Source organism: Gordionus sp. m RMFG-2023, chromosome 2 (assembly GCF_954871325.1).
Source record: "Gordionus sp. m RMFG-2023 chromosome 2, tfGorSpeb1-WG-v2, whole genome shotgun sequence".
Taxonomy (NCBI): Eukaryota; Metazoa; Nematomorpha; class Gordioida; order Chordodea; family Parachordodidae; genus Gordionus; species Gordionus sp. m RMFG-2023.
In genome coordinates, this window is record NC_088776.1 from 48,340,555 (window position 1) to 48,360,721 (window position 20,167).

General features: G+C 29.0%; 1 protein-coding gene across 1 annotated transcript; it reads left to right on the forward strand.

Annotated features, from left to right (window-relative positions):
* The first annotated feature begins 14,999 nt into the window (after nucleotides 1-14,999).
* On the forward strand, nucleotides 15,000-18,422 carry LOC135923290 (ATP-dependent DNA helicase Q5-like). The gene is made up of 2 exons (XM_065457960.1): nucleotides 15,000-15,130; nucleotides 15,961-18,422. The coding sequence occupies exons 1-2, from the start codon at nucleotides 15,028-15,030 to the stop codon at nucleotides 18,294-18,296; spliced, it is 2,439 nt and encodes an 812-aa protein (XP_065314032.1). The 5' UTR covers nucleotides 15,000-15,027; the 3' UTR covers nucleotides 18,297-18,422.
* Nucleotides 18,423-20,167: the final 1,745 nt, after the last annotated feature.

Here is a 20,167-nt window from a genome sequence, read left to right on the forward strand (position 1 = left end):
ACATTACAACACATATATCTTTTTGGGGCTGCACAGATTAAAAATCAGCCCAAACTGACTAGTTAAGATTTTTAAAAGGTTTTTGGGCCCTGCCCATTAATTTTTTTAATATATATTACCTGGACCGGAATAATTTTTTTTCATAGAAAAAGATAAATAATTTGCATTTATCTATTAAAAAGAAATTTCAGGCAAATATTTTGCACAAGTTTTAGCGGCTGATATTGTCCGCGAATCGTTCGGATTTTGGGCACAGATATTTAGTATATCGGCCTGGATAATTGGTCATTTAAAACGGCTGATATTTATTGAAGAGCTTTTAATCGTTTTTTAATTAGATTTTTTATTTGAATGAACATAACTCTCATTCATAACTCCCTTACATGTCGTAGCGTTAGTTTTTATAAAATTTTAATCGGAATTAGATTACGGAACTAAAAATGGTTCCCGTTCTGAATATTTTTTAAAAAAATGGTTCTTCCATTTCGTACAAATTAGGGGTTGTAGCTACGGTTCTAAGCTTTGACACAGCGATTCCTATAAATAGTAAATGACGGTCTCCGGTTTCCTAGATTTTTCCGCTGGTTACAAACGGATGTTAAGTATGAAAATATCAAAATTATATAAATTAAAAGGCATTGTTTTTATGTATTGGGTAAAAAATATTCAATTTGTAGAATTGTTTAATAAAATTATCAAAATATTAACACAAAATTAGCGCTGCGCCAGAATAAGCGCCTCGAAGTTATTTTCAGAAAGAGTGCATGAGTCTGGCCAAGCCGAAGTATTTTAACATTTTGATATAATTTTTACTTTTTTTAATTTTAATGGAAATTTTTTTTTATTTCAAAAGATAATCTATTATTATGGCAAACATTGAAGTTCAGCGTCTACATGAGTTGTGGTAGATTTTAACAATTTGCAATAAATTCAAGTATTTTAAAGGGGGTTGGGGTTAGGGTATAATTTTTAGAATGTTATCATTGGATAATATATTGCTAAAATAATATATAATTTAATTATAGACCCATTATAATATAAATAGATTGCTAAATATTGACCAATATTATATATGTTGTAATACAACTATATAACGATTTATTTATATATAAGGTATTTGTATAAATTGAAATTTTGTCCTATATATATTGAATCAATTTAGTGTAAATTATTATCTAAAAAGAAAGTTAATATGTCTAATTTACATTATATAAACTCATAGCCACAAACAATGTCCACAAAGATAAATATATGTAATAGAAATAAAAGACCATTAATATATAAAGTAATATAATATTACTACAATATACATAGTCATTATTCTTCAAATAAAACATTTCTGGATAATTTCCAGACATTCTATTAGCTAACTCATATATATATATGTTAAACAAAATGCTATAATAATGCATCCAATGTAAAGGAGGAGGTTTTTAATTTAATTCATATTCTAAAAGCTAACTTTTTTGCAATCGCAATTTTTTGATAGTTGATTATGGGATATTGATAATTTAAGTTATTTTTTTTTAATATATGAAGAGTGTACCAATATTATTAAAATCAAGTAGTTATTTTAAGGGAGTGGGGCATCGCTAACCTTTACAATTTTAGGGGGCTCAACTAGCCCCCATACCCCCTAATTTGCGGATGGGCCCGCGTTTGCCCAGCCTTAGGCTGGGTTTTATATTAATGTATAATATATTTTTAAGATTTATTAACTTGGAACAATTTTTCTGAATATTTAATATTCTATTTAATAATATATTTTATTCCAATAATATCTTTATTTGTTTTTTTTATGTCCTTTTATATAAAATACATTTATTTATTTTTTTAATACATTAATTTAATTGAATATAATATACCATTTTATCTTTTTATTATGCCTTGAAAGTAATATATTACATCTATCCTCTCCCTTTTTTTTATGCTCTCGATTTGGAACGGTATAAATTGTTTTCTTATTCGTATTGGATAACGGCTACTTGTACTTTCGTTCTCTAACACGGTTTGATCAGTCGTGCCGATGTCACTCTTATCATTTATGATGACATCTTTGTTTATTGAGTCTTGATCGGATCAATATCTTTTGCCATCACGTCATGTATCGGCTCAATGTCTTTTTCTATAGAGTTTTGTGTAGGATCACTTTCATTCATTCGAGGTGTTATTTGTATCGGTTCTCTTTCTCTTCCTTCCTCTCCTTTTTAATATCGGAATCATTGAACCTATGTTTTAACTGATTAATATGTCTTCTCCAAAAAACCTGGTAGCTGAGATATGTATGGATGTGGATAAATTGGTTTTATTAATTGTAAAGGTCCTATGGGTTGAAATTTAAGCATCATTTAACTTGGTGATTGTTTAGTGGTTATTTGTGGCGTATTTCGATAATTAAATAAAAAATCTTGTATTTTATCATAATCATTATTATTTTTTTTAAAGTTTGTACTAGCCGCTCTGCTTCTCCGTTAGTTCTAGGGTGGTACGGCGCACTATATACATTTCTAATTGATAATTGTTTGCAAAATAAACTGAATTCTCTACTTTGAAAGGGGGGCCCATTATCCGTAACAATCGTATTGGGGTAACCAAAAATACAGCGTCTACATGAGCGGGAGGGGTAGGAACAGTTTGCATCCTATTTTTTTGAGGGGGGGGGGGGGTAGGCTGCTTTAATGATGGTAAGATAAATTTTTTGGGGGGTTATCTATTAAATTTTAAGATGAAATAGGACAAAATTTATTGCTGTAAAAATTAATACTTTTAGATTTATTATAATACAATTCATCGACCAAATCTATATATTGCAAACAATCATACACACTGTTTTCCAAATAAAACTTTCTGCTATCATTTCAGCAAGCTCATAATGCCATAATAATTAAATAATTGTAACTAATGGAGGTTTTAATTGAATTTATTATCTAAAAAATAAATTCTTTATATTCACAAAATATCGATAGTTGGTAGTAGAGATAGATTAATTTAAGTTGTCCTTTATAAATTCTCTAAAAAGAGTATCAATAAATTTAAAAAGTAAAAATAATAATAAGGAGACACCGCCGCCGAAGCCGGCAATTTTTTAGGGGGGCTAGGCAGGTTTTTGAGGAGGTTTGCATCCAGTGAAAATCCTGTCATGTAGACGCTGCAAAAATAGCAAAAAGTCTTAACAATAATTTTCTTACTTCAGTAAAATTATTAGTCGATATTTTTTGTATTTCAGGCCATTTACTAAAATTATCTATTATTACTAGATATATATCTCCGTTAATGGGTCCGGCAAAATCTAAATGAATTTTCCCCCATAGTTTATTTGCGGAGGGCCATTTCCCTATGATTGTTTTATTTCCAGGATTATTTGTCTGACATAGTTCACAATTCGTAAGCGTGTAATTCAATATCTTCGTTAATATTTGGCCACCAAACATTCTCTTGTGCCAATAATTTTGTTTTAGTATACCCCTGATGCCCCATATGTAAAAAAGACAAAATATTTACTTGTAATTTTTTTGGAATTTGGTTCTTAAACCCCATAATATACATCCTGCTTCCACCGTGAGTTCATTTCATCGTGGAAAAAACGGTTTTAGCTTTTCCTCCATTATCTTCGGCCACCCAGTTGCAATGTAGCGTGACACCTTTGATAATATCGGGCCATTTCTTGTATGCGCTTTTATATTTAACGCTGAAATAAATTGTGAAGCATCCGATACTATTAAATTAATATCTAGCTCTTCCCAAGTAGATGGTTCACCGTCGATTGGGAACCGGGATAGCATATCCGCATTACTATTTTTTTGTCCCTTTCAGTTGCAATTCATAATCATAATTGGCTATTAATAATGACCACCGTACTAATCTTGAGGACATATCTGTAATTCTTTTATGTGGATTGAGTAACGATATCAGTGGTTTATGATCTGTAATAAATGGTTGCCAATTAAATATTGTTTAAATTTAGTAGTCCAAATTTGCTAAAGCTTCACGCTCTATCTGACTATAATTTCGTTCGGCTGCATTTAATGTTAGAGACGCGAATCCAATTGGGTTTTCCTAGTTGTTAATTTTATGAGATATAACGGATCCTATTCCTTGTTGCGACGCATCCGCAGCTAGAATTATCGGGTTTCCCGGATTATAATGAGTTAAAATTGGTGCTTCTGATATTATTTTTTTAAAATTATTAATTGCTATTGTTTCATTATTCGCCATTTCCATGACACGTTTTTTAGTAACAGTCGCTATAATGGCGCGGACATCGTTGAACAGTTCTTTATAAATTTTTGATAATAGTTAATTATACCTATAAAAGCTTGTAATTTTTTAACGTTTTTCGGTAACGGTGCGTCTAAAATTGCATTGACGTTTTTATTTGTTGTTGCGATTCCCTCTTCGCTAATGGTGTGACCTAAGAATTCAATCTTTTCTTTAAAAAAGTTACATTTTTTTAAATTTAATTTCATACCGTTTGTTTCTAATGTCTTAAGCACATTTATCAAATTTTTTTTATGATTCTCAATTGATTCCTCAGTAATTATTATATCGTCTAAATATTCCGCTACCCCGGGTAGTCCTTTTAATAAAGAATATATTGCTTGTTGGAAAATGGCTGGTGCTGAGGTTACCCCGAACGGAAGTCGTGTAAAGCGATACAATTCATTCGGCGTGTTGATCACTAACAGCTTATTTGCCTCGTCATCTAGCTCTATTTAAAAATATGCTTCGGATAAATCTAATACCGTATATTTGGATCCATTACCTAGTGTGGCTAATAATTTATTAATTCTGGGTAAAGGATACTTATGTTTTACCGATAGATTTGCTTTAAAATCTTTCAGTAAACCTAACTTCTTAGTAAATAATGATGAAAATTTATGTTCAATTTCATCCTCCCAAACCTGATTAACTGTATTACATTTATTTGATTACATTCAAGGCATAATAAAAAGATAAAATGATATATTATATTCAATTAAATTAATGTATTAAAAAATAAATAAATAAATGTATTTTATATAAAAGGACATAAAAAAACAAATAAAGATATTATTGGAATAAAATATATTATTAAATAGAATTACTACATGGCGCAGTTTCAAATGGTGAAATTTAATATAAAGGAGTGTGAAATGGAAGTTTATTAATTAAAGATGGAATTCATTTTTTAAATCGCCAAAACAGATGACAAAAAGTCATTTTTATTAGCAAATATTGGACTTGAGGTTTATTCAAAATTATTTACTTTGTGTTTGCCAAAGACATTAGAGGAAGTGTCATATGATGATATAATTATATTATTAAAAAATTATTATGCGAAGAAAATGAATTTTATGCTGGAGAGATATTATTTTTTTAAAACGGAACAAGAAAGAGGAGAAAAAATTACAGAATATATAAATAAATTAAAGATAAAAGCAAAGACGTGTGAATTCAAAGAGATGTATAATACAGTATTACGGGATAAATTAGTATCGGGAATTACTAATGAAAAAATCTAATGAAATTAATCAACACGCCAGACTTGACATGGGAAAAGGCTGTACAAATCGCTACTTCAATGGAGACAACAGAAATGATTTCATATAAAAAATTATCTGCAGGATAGGAGATAAATAAAATATCAACAGTAACAAGGGAACAGTATAATAAGTATAAACCAGTTTCAAAAATTATTTGTTATTGTTGTGGATTAGAAAATTACATAAAACCGCAGTGCCCAAATCTAAATACCATCTGTCATAATTGTGGGATAAAAGGACATTTACAGAAAGTATGCAGAAGCAAGCATGTTACGAAAGAATATATTCGAACAATAGATATTCCAGAAAAGGAGCGAGAAAATATTGAGGATTGGGATTCTTCAGAAGAGTCACGAGCAAGATTTGAGGTGAAATTATTGATAGATAAAATTTATATTAACTTTTTAATTGACACAGGATCAGCAGTGTTCATTTTAAATATAAAAGAAGTTGATCGTTTAAAAAGACCAATAAAAAAGTCGGACACCATTTTAACATCTTATAATAATGTATTAATCGAGATTAAAGGTAAATGTATATTACCCGTTAATTATATAAATAAAATTATATATCATGAATTTATAATTGTATACAATGGTATTAATTTGATAGGTAGAAATTTAATAAACCAATTAAAGTTAATAAAAATAAATAAATGTAATACAGTTAATGAGGTTTGAGAGGATAAAATTGAACATAAATTTTCATCATTATTTACTAAGAAGTTAGGTTTACTGAAAGATTTTAAAGCAAATCTATCGGTAAAACCCAACCCCAACTTTTAATGTCTGCAGACCGATTCCTTTTGCGTGGAAGGAAAAATTAGAAACGGAATTGCAACGACTGGAATCCATGGGAGTTATAGAAAGGCTAAAATACTCGAATATCCTTCTCCGATTGTGCCGATACTGAAAAAAGATGGATCCTTACGAATCTGTGGTGATTTCCGACAAACGGTTATAATATTTTGATTGATAAGTATCCTTTACCCAGAATTAATGAATTATTAGCCACACTAAATGGATCCAAATATACGGTATTAGATTTATCCGAAGCATATTTTTAAATAGAGCTAGATGACGAGGCAAATAAGCTGTTAGTGATCAACACGCCGAATGGATTGTATCGCATTACACGACTTCCGTTCGGGGTAACCTCAGCACCAGCCATTTTCCAACAAGCAATATATTCTTTATTAAAAGGACTACCCGGGGTAGCGGAATATTTAGACGATATAATAATTACTGAGGAATCAATTGAGAATCATAAAAAAAATTTGATAAATGTGCTTAAGACATTAGAAACAAACGGTATGAAATTAAATTTAAAAAAATGTAACTTTTTTAAAGAAAAGATTGAATTCTTAGGTCACACCATTAGCGAAGGGAATCGCAACAACAAATAAAAACGTCAATACAATTTTAGACGCACCGTTACCGAAAAACGTTAAAAAATTACAAGCTTTTATAGGTATAATTAACTATTATCAAAAATTTATAAAGAACTGTTCAACGATGTCCGCGCCATTATAGCGACTGTTACTAAAAAACGTGTCATGGAAATAGCGAATAATGAAACAATAGCAATTAATAATTTTAAAAAAATAATATCAGAAGCACCAATTTTAACTCATTATAATCCGGGAAACCCGATAATTCTAGCTGCGGATGCGTCGCAACAAGGAATAGGATCCGTTATATCTCATAAAATTAACAACTAGGAAAACCCAATTGGATTCGCGTCTCTAACATTAAATGCAGCCGAACGAAATTATAGTCAGATAGAGCGTGAAGCTTTAGCAATTATATTTGGACTAATTAAATTTAAACAATATTTAATTGGCAACCATTTATTACAGATCATAAACCACTGATATCGTTACTCAATCCACATAAAAGAATTACAGATATGTCCTCAAGATTAGTACGGTGGTCATTATTAATAGCCAATTATGATTATGAATTGCAACTGAAAGGGACAAAAAAATAGTAATGCGGATATTCTATCCCGGTTCCCAATCGACGGTGAACCATCTACTTGGGAAGAGTTAGATATTAATTTAATAGTATCGGATGCTTCACAATTTATTTCAGCGTTAAATATAAAAGCGCATACAAGAAATGGCCCGATATTATCAAAGGTGTCACGCTACATTGCAACTGGGTGGCCGAAGATAATGGAGGAAAAGCTAAAACCGTTTTTTCCATGCCGAAATGAACTCACGGTGAAAGCAGGATGTATATTATGGGGTTTAAGAACCAAATTCCAAAAAAATTACAAGTAAATATTTTGTCTTTTTTACATATGGGGCATCAGGGGTATACTAAAACAAAATTATTGGCACAAGAGAATGTTTGGTGGCCAAATATTAACGAAGATATTGAATTACACGCTTACGAATTGTGAACTATGTCAGACAAATAATCCTGGAAATAAAACAATCATAGGGAAATGGCCCTCCGCAAATAAACCATGGGGGAAAATTCATTTAGATTTTGCCGGACCCATTAACGGAGATATATATCTAGTAATAATAGATAGTTTTAGTCAATGGCCTGAAATACAAAAACTATCGACTAATAATTTTACTGAAGTAAGAAAATTATTGTTATGACTTCATACATATGCCTCAATTGATAATGGTTTTAAAAACCACATAACATAAGCAATATAATTCTTATCAACTTACATTGACAAAATGTCATGAAACTAATATAACTCTGTTTACACAATGTTTTATAGAAAGGACCAATAAGGAAATATTTATAGGTCCAACCAAATTAACAATTCTTGAAGAAAAGAATATAAACGACCAATCCAAATCATAAAACTATATGGTGTTAGAGCTTCCTATTAGATGACATGATGGAAGCTAGATAAATAATCGAGAAAATTATTGTGAGATATTATTTTCTTAAAGATTATCTTCCATTTTTAATGATATATAAACGACTACACAGTTGACCATTATTGTTAATCTAAAATATGCTCTCAACAACTATAATAATCTTAAATAACATAGCCACACAAATAATAGATGCTGGTTATTTTTCAGTCATAGCCATGACACCCACGATGTTAACTCATATCAGAATTTATTATGCTAGATAAATTGATAAAATAAAAACACTAAAAATAATTAGAAGAAATTATGCAAATATATTGGAGCCTTGAGTTATTTACATGGCAAGGATGCCATATTAATAATGAAACATTTTGTAACTATAAAATAAGAATCAGAGTGATATGATGAAAGCAATTAATATTTTATATATTATTGTCGCACCACCTCTAGTTGGTATATTATATCTTAAAATAATAGTAGTTTGTAATAATATCAAAAATATACTAGTATTAAAAAGATAACTCAAAACTGTTTTTCAAAGGAGAAAAAAATAGCTTTCCTAAAAACACGTAAAAAAAGTAGAAGAAAAAATATTAATTTATTACATCCATTGTGAGATGAGTAATAAAATGTTTATTTTTTAATAATATTTTAAAATAAATAGATGGCGTTAATTGAATACAAATTGTATTTATTGTCAAAAGCATTTATTAGTAAAATTTATTAAAATATTAACTAATATATTATATAACTATCAAATACGTCTGAAGTGGCATTTTACCTAATATTTTTATAAACAATTATACATAATAGAGGATTATAAACAATATGTATACTTACCTTTTATAAAGAAATCTCTTTTACTTGTTTGGAATGAAAATATTTTTATGAAGAGGCATGGTAATTAAATTTTGATTAATGATTTTGAACTAGGCTAATTACAATATTAGATTTGTTAATTTTCAATTAATAAGTGATTGATTAATTAGGGTTATATAATAATTTAAATAATAAAAGTCAATTATGCTTCAGCTGTTAATGCTAAATTAATATTTAGAGAGTGTTGATATTCTATTTTTAACACAGAATTTGATTGCAAGCATACATAGTGAAAATATAATATATATGTATTAATCTAATCTAATAATTAAAATAATTATCATTTATCAAAATTTATATAGTCATTAATTTTTTAATAATCAAAATAAATCTATATATTTAATAGAATTATAAAAGAAATCGTTCAGGGGCCAATCAAAAAATTTATTTTAGTTCAAGAGGATATTTAAGGAGCCATTATAAAAAAAAATTTTGCTTCAGGGGGCTATTCAAAGTTTTCAGGGGGCTCGACCCCCTGCGCCCCCGCTAGTGACGCCATTGTGGTAGGATATAGGCTTTTGAGGGGGAGGGTTGCTTAAAGTGAATATCCTGTCATGTAGACGCTGCTGTAACTTTATTTACTTAAAGTTAGGCCTAATTCAATAGTTTATGACTAATGTTAATTTTTTGAAATTAACAGGCTTGATTTTATATGCTAAAATTAGGCCCTAGCCTAATAAATTTATTTTGTAGATGATTAGTATAAATTTATTCAACAACGTGAAATAAATGGTATTTATACTTTGGGTGTTGAAAGTTATCGAATGTTTTTGGCTGGAGTTATCCAAAAATAATGTGATTAACTAATGTTTTCTCTGCTCTACACTATTCCGAAATAATCAGTTTTCCTGGAAATGAGAGGGAATAACATAACAATTACTCTCAGCTAAGTCAGTAACAAGTTTGATTGGGAACATATTTTAACGATACACCTTTCGTATTGTTAGAGGAAAATGGAATGGATATAGAATTTGACGAAAAGAATCTAACCCTGCTAACTATTATGCTGCTAAGGCCTTGAGATATGATCACTCTTGCGAATTTGCAGGCTAGAAGATTAAATGACAAAAAATCTATTTACACTAAATATGTTATTAAAATATCTCGTCAGTAATATGTTAAAAAATTTATACCAAATGAATCTGCGAGTGCAAAGGTTGATTTTAAATATTCACCTAGGGAAAATGTTTATATACGGTGGATAGTGGTTAACAGTGGTTTTGTCAAGCAATTCCCTATTTTTAGCCCGTTAAAAAACAGTGAATCCTAATTTTTTCACGGCTAAATGAGCTGGAGGAGGGGGTGGGTAAGAGCAGTTTGCTTTCAAATTTTTTGAAGTGGAGGAAGGAATCTAAGATAGTTTGTAAACATCTAGTTGGTAAGCATCTGAGGTAGTAAATATAAATAGGCATCTAAGGTAGTAGGTGGTAAGCAAAGGTGGGTAGGTATCTAATATGGATATAGTTTATTGGGGGGGGGGGGGTTGATTAGCAATTGCATTTTATGAAATAGTAAAAATATATTTAACAATTAAATCATAGGCGTAGCCAGGATTTTGTTAAGGAGGAGAGGGAAACAGTATTAGATGCTTTTTCCACTAAATATTATTGGAGGTCCTTAGGGTTATTTATTGATTTATTGTGGGCCTTTGGATAGTTAGAATTTTATAAAAATAATATTATTTTTTCTCATTTTTTAATGAAAAAACTTTGAATTATAGTTATTATATTAAATGGTTATAAAGTTTTACTAATTTTTAATATAAATTCTTGTTTATAATTATATTCTCTAGATTTTTGAGCGTAAGGGGATTTAGGAGGGGGGGGGGTGGGGGGGGATTAGTTAATAATGCTATTTACAGGAATAGGCAAATTTCAGAGATCTCCTCCTCCCGACTACACCTATGATTGAATTAAGGGCCTATTCTAATATACATTGATTACTAAAAATTAATCAAATTTGGCCAAAAACTATCACTCTAGATTTGGGTTTTATTGATGGTTCAAGATGGAAATATATATAATTGAAAAGGAAGGAATTCCTAGTTCCTACCCCTTTATTATTCTTATCTAGATAACAAGAATTTGTTGGCCTTTCCAAAAAACTGACGCGATTTTGAGAAAAGGGGCCCCGCATAATTCAAGTATGTTCTCCATAGAACGAGTCATAGACCAGCGAGATAAATGGACAAATTCTTAATTTATATTTTTTGGCATACACCTTATCAGAATTTAAGTTACCTAACTATAATTAGTATCTATCACATAAGAGGTATAAGAGAAAATCGTCAAATATTATAGAGGGAGAGTAGGGAGCTGTTAAGATGCAATCAACATTAAGATATAAGGAGTGGAAAAGAGCAGCGTCTATATGACAGGATTTTCACTGGATGCAAAGCCCCTTCAAAAACCTGTGCCTACCCCCCCCCCCCCTAAAAATTCCCGATCACCTTTTTAATTTATTGATACACTTTTCAGAGAATTAATAAAGGATAACTTAAATTAATCTATCTCTACTACCAACTATCTATATTTTGTGAATATAAAGAATTTATTATTTAGATAATAAATTTAATTAAAACCTACATTATTTACAATGAATTAATTATTATGGCATTATGAGCTTGCTAAAATATCTAAACCTTTTAAATTACATTACAAAGGATAGCAGAAAGTTTTATTTGGAAAACAATGTGTATGATTGTTTGCAATATATAGATTTTGTCGATGAATTGTATTATAATAATTTTATAATAAAAGTATTAATTTTTACAGCAATAAATTTTGTCCTATTTGATCTCAAAATTTAATAGATAACCCCCCCCCCCCCACCCCCAAAAAATTATCATACCCCCATTAAAGCAGCCTACCCCCTCAAAAAAATAGGATGCAAAGCAAACTGTTCCTACCCCTCCCGCTCATGTAGACGCTGGAAAATAGTAAATATATAGATGTTGCAATATCCGAAATTTTAATTTATTTAATAAAACAACATGTTAAATTTGGGAAACAAATTATACATAATATTCATGTAAAATGTTTATATATTACAATTCAACATTCAAACTTAAATTATGAATGAATTAATCTCGACTTTTACATTATTTACCTAACATTTATCATTTCAAATGATAAACTTTAATTTATTATTCTAATTTGTATTTTTAATTATCTATATATATATAGATATATATATCAGAGACCTGCAGAGACACTATTTGCATGGTCCTGTTTTAATTTTAAAAAACCGTTGCGTAATTATTTTTAAAAAATTTTATCGGCCCAGCTCGGATTTTTATTTAAATTATTTGGCCCGACACATTTTATATTTTCAGTTCAGACTTGGCTCAAATTATTTTAAAAATTTTCTACCCGGATTTCTATAAGAAAATATTGGCCAGGATATCTAATTTTCTAGGCCTTGCTCCTTAAAAAAATTAAAATAACTGTTCGGAATTTAATATATAATTTTTTAGCTAATATGAATTCCATATAAACCTATTCCATTATTGTTTTAACTTTATGCACCAATATGCAAAGGCGTAACTAGCCTTTACAATCTCAGGGGGCTCGAAAATTTTTTTTAGCTTACATTATCTAAAACTACATTGTTTTTTTTCTTTTAGTTATACCAAAATTACATTTTTTTTTAGCTAACTTTATCCAAAATTATCACTTTATTTTAGTTAATATTATCAAAATTACATTGATATATAAAAAAAACTCAAAATTATAAGGGGGCTCTTCAAATATTTTAGGGGGGTTCTAACTCCCCCCTCTACCCCCCCCCCCCCTTCCTTTAATGACGCTACTGCCAATATATGGTGTAAAGCTCTTACTGATATCCCTTATAAATCTCAAAATATCAACAATAATCTTATTAGCTAAAATTTATATAATAGATTAAATATCATAAAAATATTTTAACCTGTGTGTAGAATCTCATTAACAAAATTAAATCGCACCACCCTTACATATTAATTCTAAGGGCTATGTCATTATAATTGTCTTCCTCCATTCTGAAAAGATTAATAATATTTTCACTTTTGGATATTAAATCTTATTTCCTTGAGGCTATATATATTCAATTCTAAAAATGTATTTGATTCTAAATTAGTTATTGATTTAAATTACAACATCTTTCGATAGTGTTTAAATATAAAAGGTTTTATAAGAATAAAATATAACTTTATTTTCACAATATGAAAAGATCAAAAGATAATTTAACTTTAACAATAACATGTTTATATATTTATCGAAAGTACATTTACGATAATAAATCAATTATCATAAATTGAATCCTTAAACAAAATACAATTTATTTAAAATTATTCCAATACCGTTCTCCCTTACAAATTGAATTCGTCCTGATAACGTAGTGGGGGTTTCGAAATTCTTTATTTAAAAGTTGTATTTCCATTATATTCTTCATTGTAATCTTTTATCATTGTTATGGGTATTTCCTTAGCTTGAAAGCATTCCTCAGTTAATCGGCATGCTTGCTTTTTACAATGCACTCAACTCAACATATAATATTGCACTTTTCCGTTGAACCACTGTTCCTTCATGCCATCCGGTAGTCCTTTCGTTCTCTAGCCAAATCTGCCTTTTTAGTCTTTTCTCCCGCAGATAATTTCCATTGATCTAGTGTTGTCCTGAGTGGCCTTCCAACCATGGCAGGGTATATACCGGTAATTACATTTGGTGTATTTACGCAAGTAATTAAGATATTGAGTAAATTTGACTGGTCAGGGATCTCCTTACAGACACGCGTCTTTATCGTTATAATACTCAGTAAAATCATTTGATTTTGGGCTATAATGGGCCGATCAATTAGAGAAAATTTTATCCTCGTCGCCAATGTGGTGTTAAAGATATAAAAACCTTAATAAGAATAAAATATAATTATATTTTCACATCAAAAGATAAACCTAAACAATAATATGTTTTTATATTATATTCATCGAAAACGATAATCAATTACTTGCCATAAATTGCTTTTATACTAAATATAATACAATTTATTTAAAATTAATATATTACAGTTTCAATAAATTTTATATATTATATATAAATTTAAATTAGAAAATGTGTTGATCCTATCACAGAAACTAGATAAAGATTTTTGGAAAAAGCTGATTATTATCTTACTATTATATCGATTTTGCGCATTTTCTAGTTTAATTTGTGAATTGCAGTCAATATACCCCTACAGTCTTTATACACCGGCCTGTGTACCAGGGCCTAGCCTAGCGCCGGGACTGTAAGTCTCTTATATATCTTCATCAATTTTAGTTCAGTATATTCATAGATTTTAGTTCAGTTATATATGATGTAATGTAATATAATGATATTTAGAATCCCTGCTCATCCATTAATAAGGATAAATTTGAATTCTTTCGTTAAATTTAATTTTGAAATTTATTTTTAGGAGATTTATATCTGGTAATTTTCCTTTTGATCAGATTTTTTTATATTAGAGGGGGTAGAGGAATAGTTTTGATTTTTTCCTTATTGCTAATTTTGACTTTGTAAGAGAGGGTAAAATTTAGAGGGAGTGGTAGAGAATAAGATAGAGATGAAAAGTACCTGATTGTTAATGACCACTTAGTTAATATATATTTATTTTTATAAAATTGGATTTATTATATATTTATAATGTTAAATAATTCCTTATATACTATGGAATGAAAAAAAATTTCAGAAATTATATGATCATCACTTCAAATAACTGTCAATCATTATATTATGTAGCTAATAAGCTTAAACTACAAATTTACAGATGATTACCAAAAATGAAATTTTAAGAGTACTTAAAGAAAAGTTTGGGCATGAAAATTTTGTTAATGATATTCAATTTCAAGCAATAAAATCTTTGATAAATGGTAATTATTATAAAAATAATCATTTTTGTTAAATTTTAATGTGAAATTCCATTAATAGTGTAATCAATTACTAAATCTTTTTAAATTTAATTTGCATATATGGTATTCAAAAATATAAGTTTAAATTAAAATATAAATTTACATTAATAGTAATTATATCTTATTATAAATTACTACTCTTCTTATTTTTATGTTTATTGCTATATAAAAAAATGTATCTTACATTTCTTTTGTGTTTATATTAGATAATAGCTTAAATCTATATATTTTCATTAATTTATAGTTAGTTAATACAATATATTTTTATTAATTTATTTTAATATTTAATCAATCATTGTATAAATATAGCCTAATTCTCAGTAACCACCTAATATAATTCATAATTCTTTTATATATTTTGAAGAACTGTAAGAATTTCTATAAATATTATTTTAAAATGTGGCATGAACTGTACATAAAAGTTGTCATTTTCAAGCTAAGATTTAAAAAAATTTTTTTTTGGTATACCCTTATTTTTTATCACTACACACTCAACCCATTCCATATTTTAAAATGTTTAATTTTAAGGCCTAACCTGTGTTTTTATACTTTGATCATTTTATTTGGTCTATCTTATAAATGGCTTCAAAGAGAAATGAAAAATATGAGAAGTGAATTAATGTCAAATGATCAATTTTGTGATTTTACAACTGTTTAATTTCTTTATTTAATATTAATTTTTTAAAAGTCTGGCCTAAATTTTTAAAATCATACAATTATCTAGCCCATTCCAAGCTGGGTTGGCAGATATTTATTATTTTATATTAATGCATAATTTTTTATATATCCAGATTCCAACAAAAATTTGTTTGTATGCATGCCAACTGGTGCTGGTAAGTCATTATGTTTCCAGTTACCCATCATGTTCGCACCTCACAATAATTTAGCTATCATTGTTTCACCCTTATTAGCTCTTATACATGATCAAACCACTTATTTAAATTCAATAGGCCTGCGTGCTGAAACACTAAATTCCTCTATCCCACCTGAAACTCGAAAATCTATTATAAAAGATTTATACAGGCAAATTAATAGCAACTCTAATGATGACAGCACCAAAATTATTTCGAACAATGCTTTTCACAGAATGATGAGTAATGCTAATTGTGCTAGTCAGGATCTTAGAAAGAGAAAATATAATAAAATCATTACTTCACTTGATTACGAATTCCCCTTTTCATCGTCTAAGAAAAAAAGTAAACCCTCACCAGTTAGCACCATAAAAGACCATTTAGAACTCCCAAAAATGCAAACCTTATTACCTATAAAATTTTTATACGTTACACCCGAAATGTTGGCAAAGTCTCAATGGTTTTCTGACATTATTAAATCCATGATTGAAAAAAACTTAATCTCTTACTTTGTGATAGACGAAGCTCACTGTGTTTCCCAATGGGGACACGATTTTAGACCCGATTACCTTAAACTGAAAAACGCCTTAAAATTATTTTCTCCTAAACCAACTGCAGAACCACAAAACAAAATATCTAGTATTAATACTACTATCGTCCCTTGCATAGCCTTAACCGCGACCTCTCCTTTTCATGTCAGGGATGATATAATAAAATCATTAGGCTTTGAACCACAAACTCTAATTGTACTGAAAACTCCATGCTTTCGATCGAATTTGTTTTACGAAGTTGGGTTCAGGGATTGCCCTTCTTCCGATCTTAATTCATCATCATCCGAATATGTGGACAATGAAGAATACGATTATAAACAATTAGTTGAATACATCAAAGGTATGAAGCAAAGGTTGCGCAACTACAATGCTAAGATTGATCTTGAAACTAACTTAGCAGTAAATACCAGAGATGGGAAAGTCAATGATTGCAAAATCTTGTCCGGTCTTATCTATTGCCGAACGAGAGAGGAATGTGATACATTGGCTATAAAACTTAATAAAACGGGTATTACTAGCTTATCTTATCATGCTGGTATAAAAGACAAGGAGAGGCGTGAGATTCAAAATGCTTGGATGCACGATAAGGTTCCCATCATAGTGGCTACCGTCAGTTTCGGAATGGGCATCAATAAATCCAACGTCCGTTTTGTTGTGCACTGGAATCTTCCTAAATCATTGACTCATTATTATCAAGAATCGGGGAGGGCTGGAAGAGACGGGAAAATGGCTCACTGTCTCCTATATTATTCTCTCAAAGATCGCAAGATCGTGTCCTTCTTTAACACCCAGGAAAACAACAAGATGAGATTCAAACATAAGAATTCACCCAAAGACATGTCCAGCGTTGATAAAAGCATAGAAGCCAAAAAGATAGCCTTTGACGCCATTATTGATTATTGTGAAACCTTAAAATGCAGACATCATTCTATTTCTAAATTCTTTGGCGACGACAACCCGACATGTGCAAATAGATGCGATTACTGCAGCGCCAACGAACGACTTAAGGCTAGACTTAAACATTTTAAAGATCACAATGAATCTAAATTCTCCTTGAAAAATAGTAGACCCAACTATTATTCTCGCCCAAACGTAGGGGATCAAAACACAAACGACCAACTTTATGGCCAATGCGATTCAGAATCAGATTACGGAGTTGAAAATGAGTTTGATGGTAATGACGGGCTTGGTGAGACGATTAAGGAGGAGTTTAATCGTCGCAAACAGAAGGTAATGCCAATATCCAATAAAAAAAATAAAATTTTATCTTCCAACTCCTCCGTTCAAAATATCAAATCCAACACCTCAAATATTTCTGAAGAAATTAAGCTTTATTTAAGGCAGAAACTAGAGGGAGCCCTCCTCGAGCTATTTACTAAAATGAAGGATCGTACTATAGAGTCAGATTATCCAGAGAATCATGTATATAATACAATTAACGAAACAAAATCTGTGGAAGATATAGCCCTAAAAATCGAAAAAAAACTTTTGCATAATGTCAAAATAGCGAACGTTTATAAAGCTAGAATGTTAAAGGATATTAAAGAAGTACAAAGGATTCAAGACATTGTATTGAAAAAAGAGGTTTCTTTGCATGAAGGTTACTTAATTCTTGAAGCATTCTTGGAAACGCACTGTTACCAGTTTAAATCACAATCCTTAACCCAAATTGCACTAAATGTTTCCTCATCCTTTCGTGCAGCCAGTACCTTATTAAAATTATAAATTTTTTTAACATTAATTGCCTTTTCAGGGAACGAATTTTTTTTCAGGTATTTGAATGTGAATGATCACATTAAAAAAAAATAATATTGTAGTATAAATAAAATATAAATCAAGAAAATGGTTAAAATAAAGTATGTGCATTTTAAAAATTGTATTTACTTTTCATTATCCGATTAATTATTGTTATACTATAATAAATAATATAATCAAGAATTTGGTATAATTTTACTTGTAAAATTAAGATTTTATTACCTAATAGAATATGATTTTTCAGGATTGATATTTGATTTTTAGTTAGAATATCATATCACATTGTGTAGTATAACATGAATTTTTTTATAGTGTTATTCCTAGAGATGGAACAAAAGGGTTCTCAGCACGCCTAAATCTAATTAGAACACAGCATTTTTGCTTTTAAACACACCAATTTTTTTTTTATAAAATGGTTGTAACCAGGGCGTGCCCTAATTTTCTTTTTTTAAGATTCAGGCTCATATTTAATTTTTCTGTTAAACAAAAGTATCTTCATTTCAAGGTATAAAATTCATCTTGTATTTTTATGGATACATCAAATCTAGACAATATTCCAAAGTGTATTGTGGCCGTATTTGTTATACCAAATGTTTGTGTTAATATCGGGTCATTCCATATCAAATCTATAAAAATACATATGATTTTTGGTCTATCACTTTAGATTGATTGTATGAGATATAGTATATAAATAAAGGCTCATGTAACCCACCACTTCTCCTAGCCTTTTTAGGAAGCTAGAAGCATAATAAATGACCTTTTTGACACCTGTGTGGTAGTTAGTACCATGGATCCATGTAGCCCAGGGACCGTGTGGCCCATGGCCCGTTAAATTATCAATATAATATTAATATTGTCCATAGCTCAAAAATGTTAATTTTTTTATTCTTTATTTCCCCCTAAATACAACAAAACGGTAAGAAAAAATTTAAAAATAATGGTAAGAGGTAACAACGAAATTATTTTTTGTATCACTTTATTATAAGCTATGAAAAATTTTTCAAAATCAAGCCGTAATTTAGAATCCTGATATATTGGAATCCTTCATAATTTTTGTATCATAATTGGAAATTAGTTCCTAAATGTTTCATAATCATATCATGTTTTCAAGTGCTGTAAACATTTCTAAAACAATCAAACCTGGTCAACGTTGATTGACAAAAATCGAATAAATTCACGTTTAACGTTCATTCAATAAAAAAGGAGCACGTTCGTTCAAAACTTTATGAAGAATTTTTTTTTGAAAAATAAATGATTTACATTTTTAACAATAATTTAGCCATTTATAAAATTAATAGTTTATTTTGATATATATAATATAAATACAATGTATTATAATGAATAAAAAAATTATTTTACCTATAAAAATTATTTTACATTTTCATTTTTTAATATATAAAAACTTTTATATATCATAAAATTTATGAATTTGATACTTTAAATTGTGTTCAACAATTAAAATATAAAACCCTTGATAAAAAAGTAAAAATAATAGTGATTAGATTTTAATTAAAGAATTCCACTAAAAATAAATAAATTTTATATTAATTAATTTTAGAGCTGTAGAGTATCGATAAAAGTAACGTCGTTATCATTTTTAAGGAAGGAACGCAATTCGTTACTTGTTGCAAAAGGTAACGAGTTAATTTTTTGACTAATGTAACGCAAAACGTTACATTAAATATTTTTAAAAAAATAAGGAAATATATTTTTTTATATATATTTTTTATAAATAATTTTAGCCGAGTTTTTAATTCAGATCAACCGTCAAAGTTCTTCATTTTTAGTTTATTACATTTTTGTTTTTGAATTTTATATCAATATTGTTCTAATCAATATTG

Coding starts and splice junctions, on each gene's coding strand:
- LOC135923290 (XM_065457960.1), top strand. CDS start 15,028: ATGATTACCAAAAATGAAATTTTAAGAGTACTTAAAGAAAAGTTTGGG. Junction 15,131..15,960: donor AATAAAATCTTTGATAAATG/GTAATTATTATA, acceptor TTATATATCCAG/ATTCCAACAAAAATTTGTTT.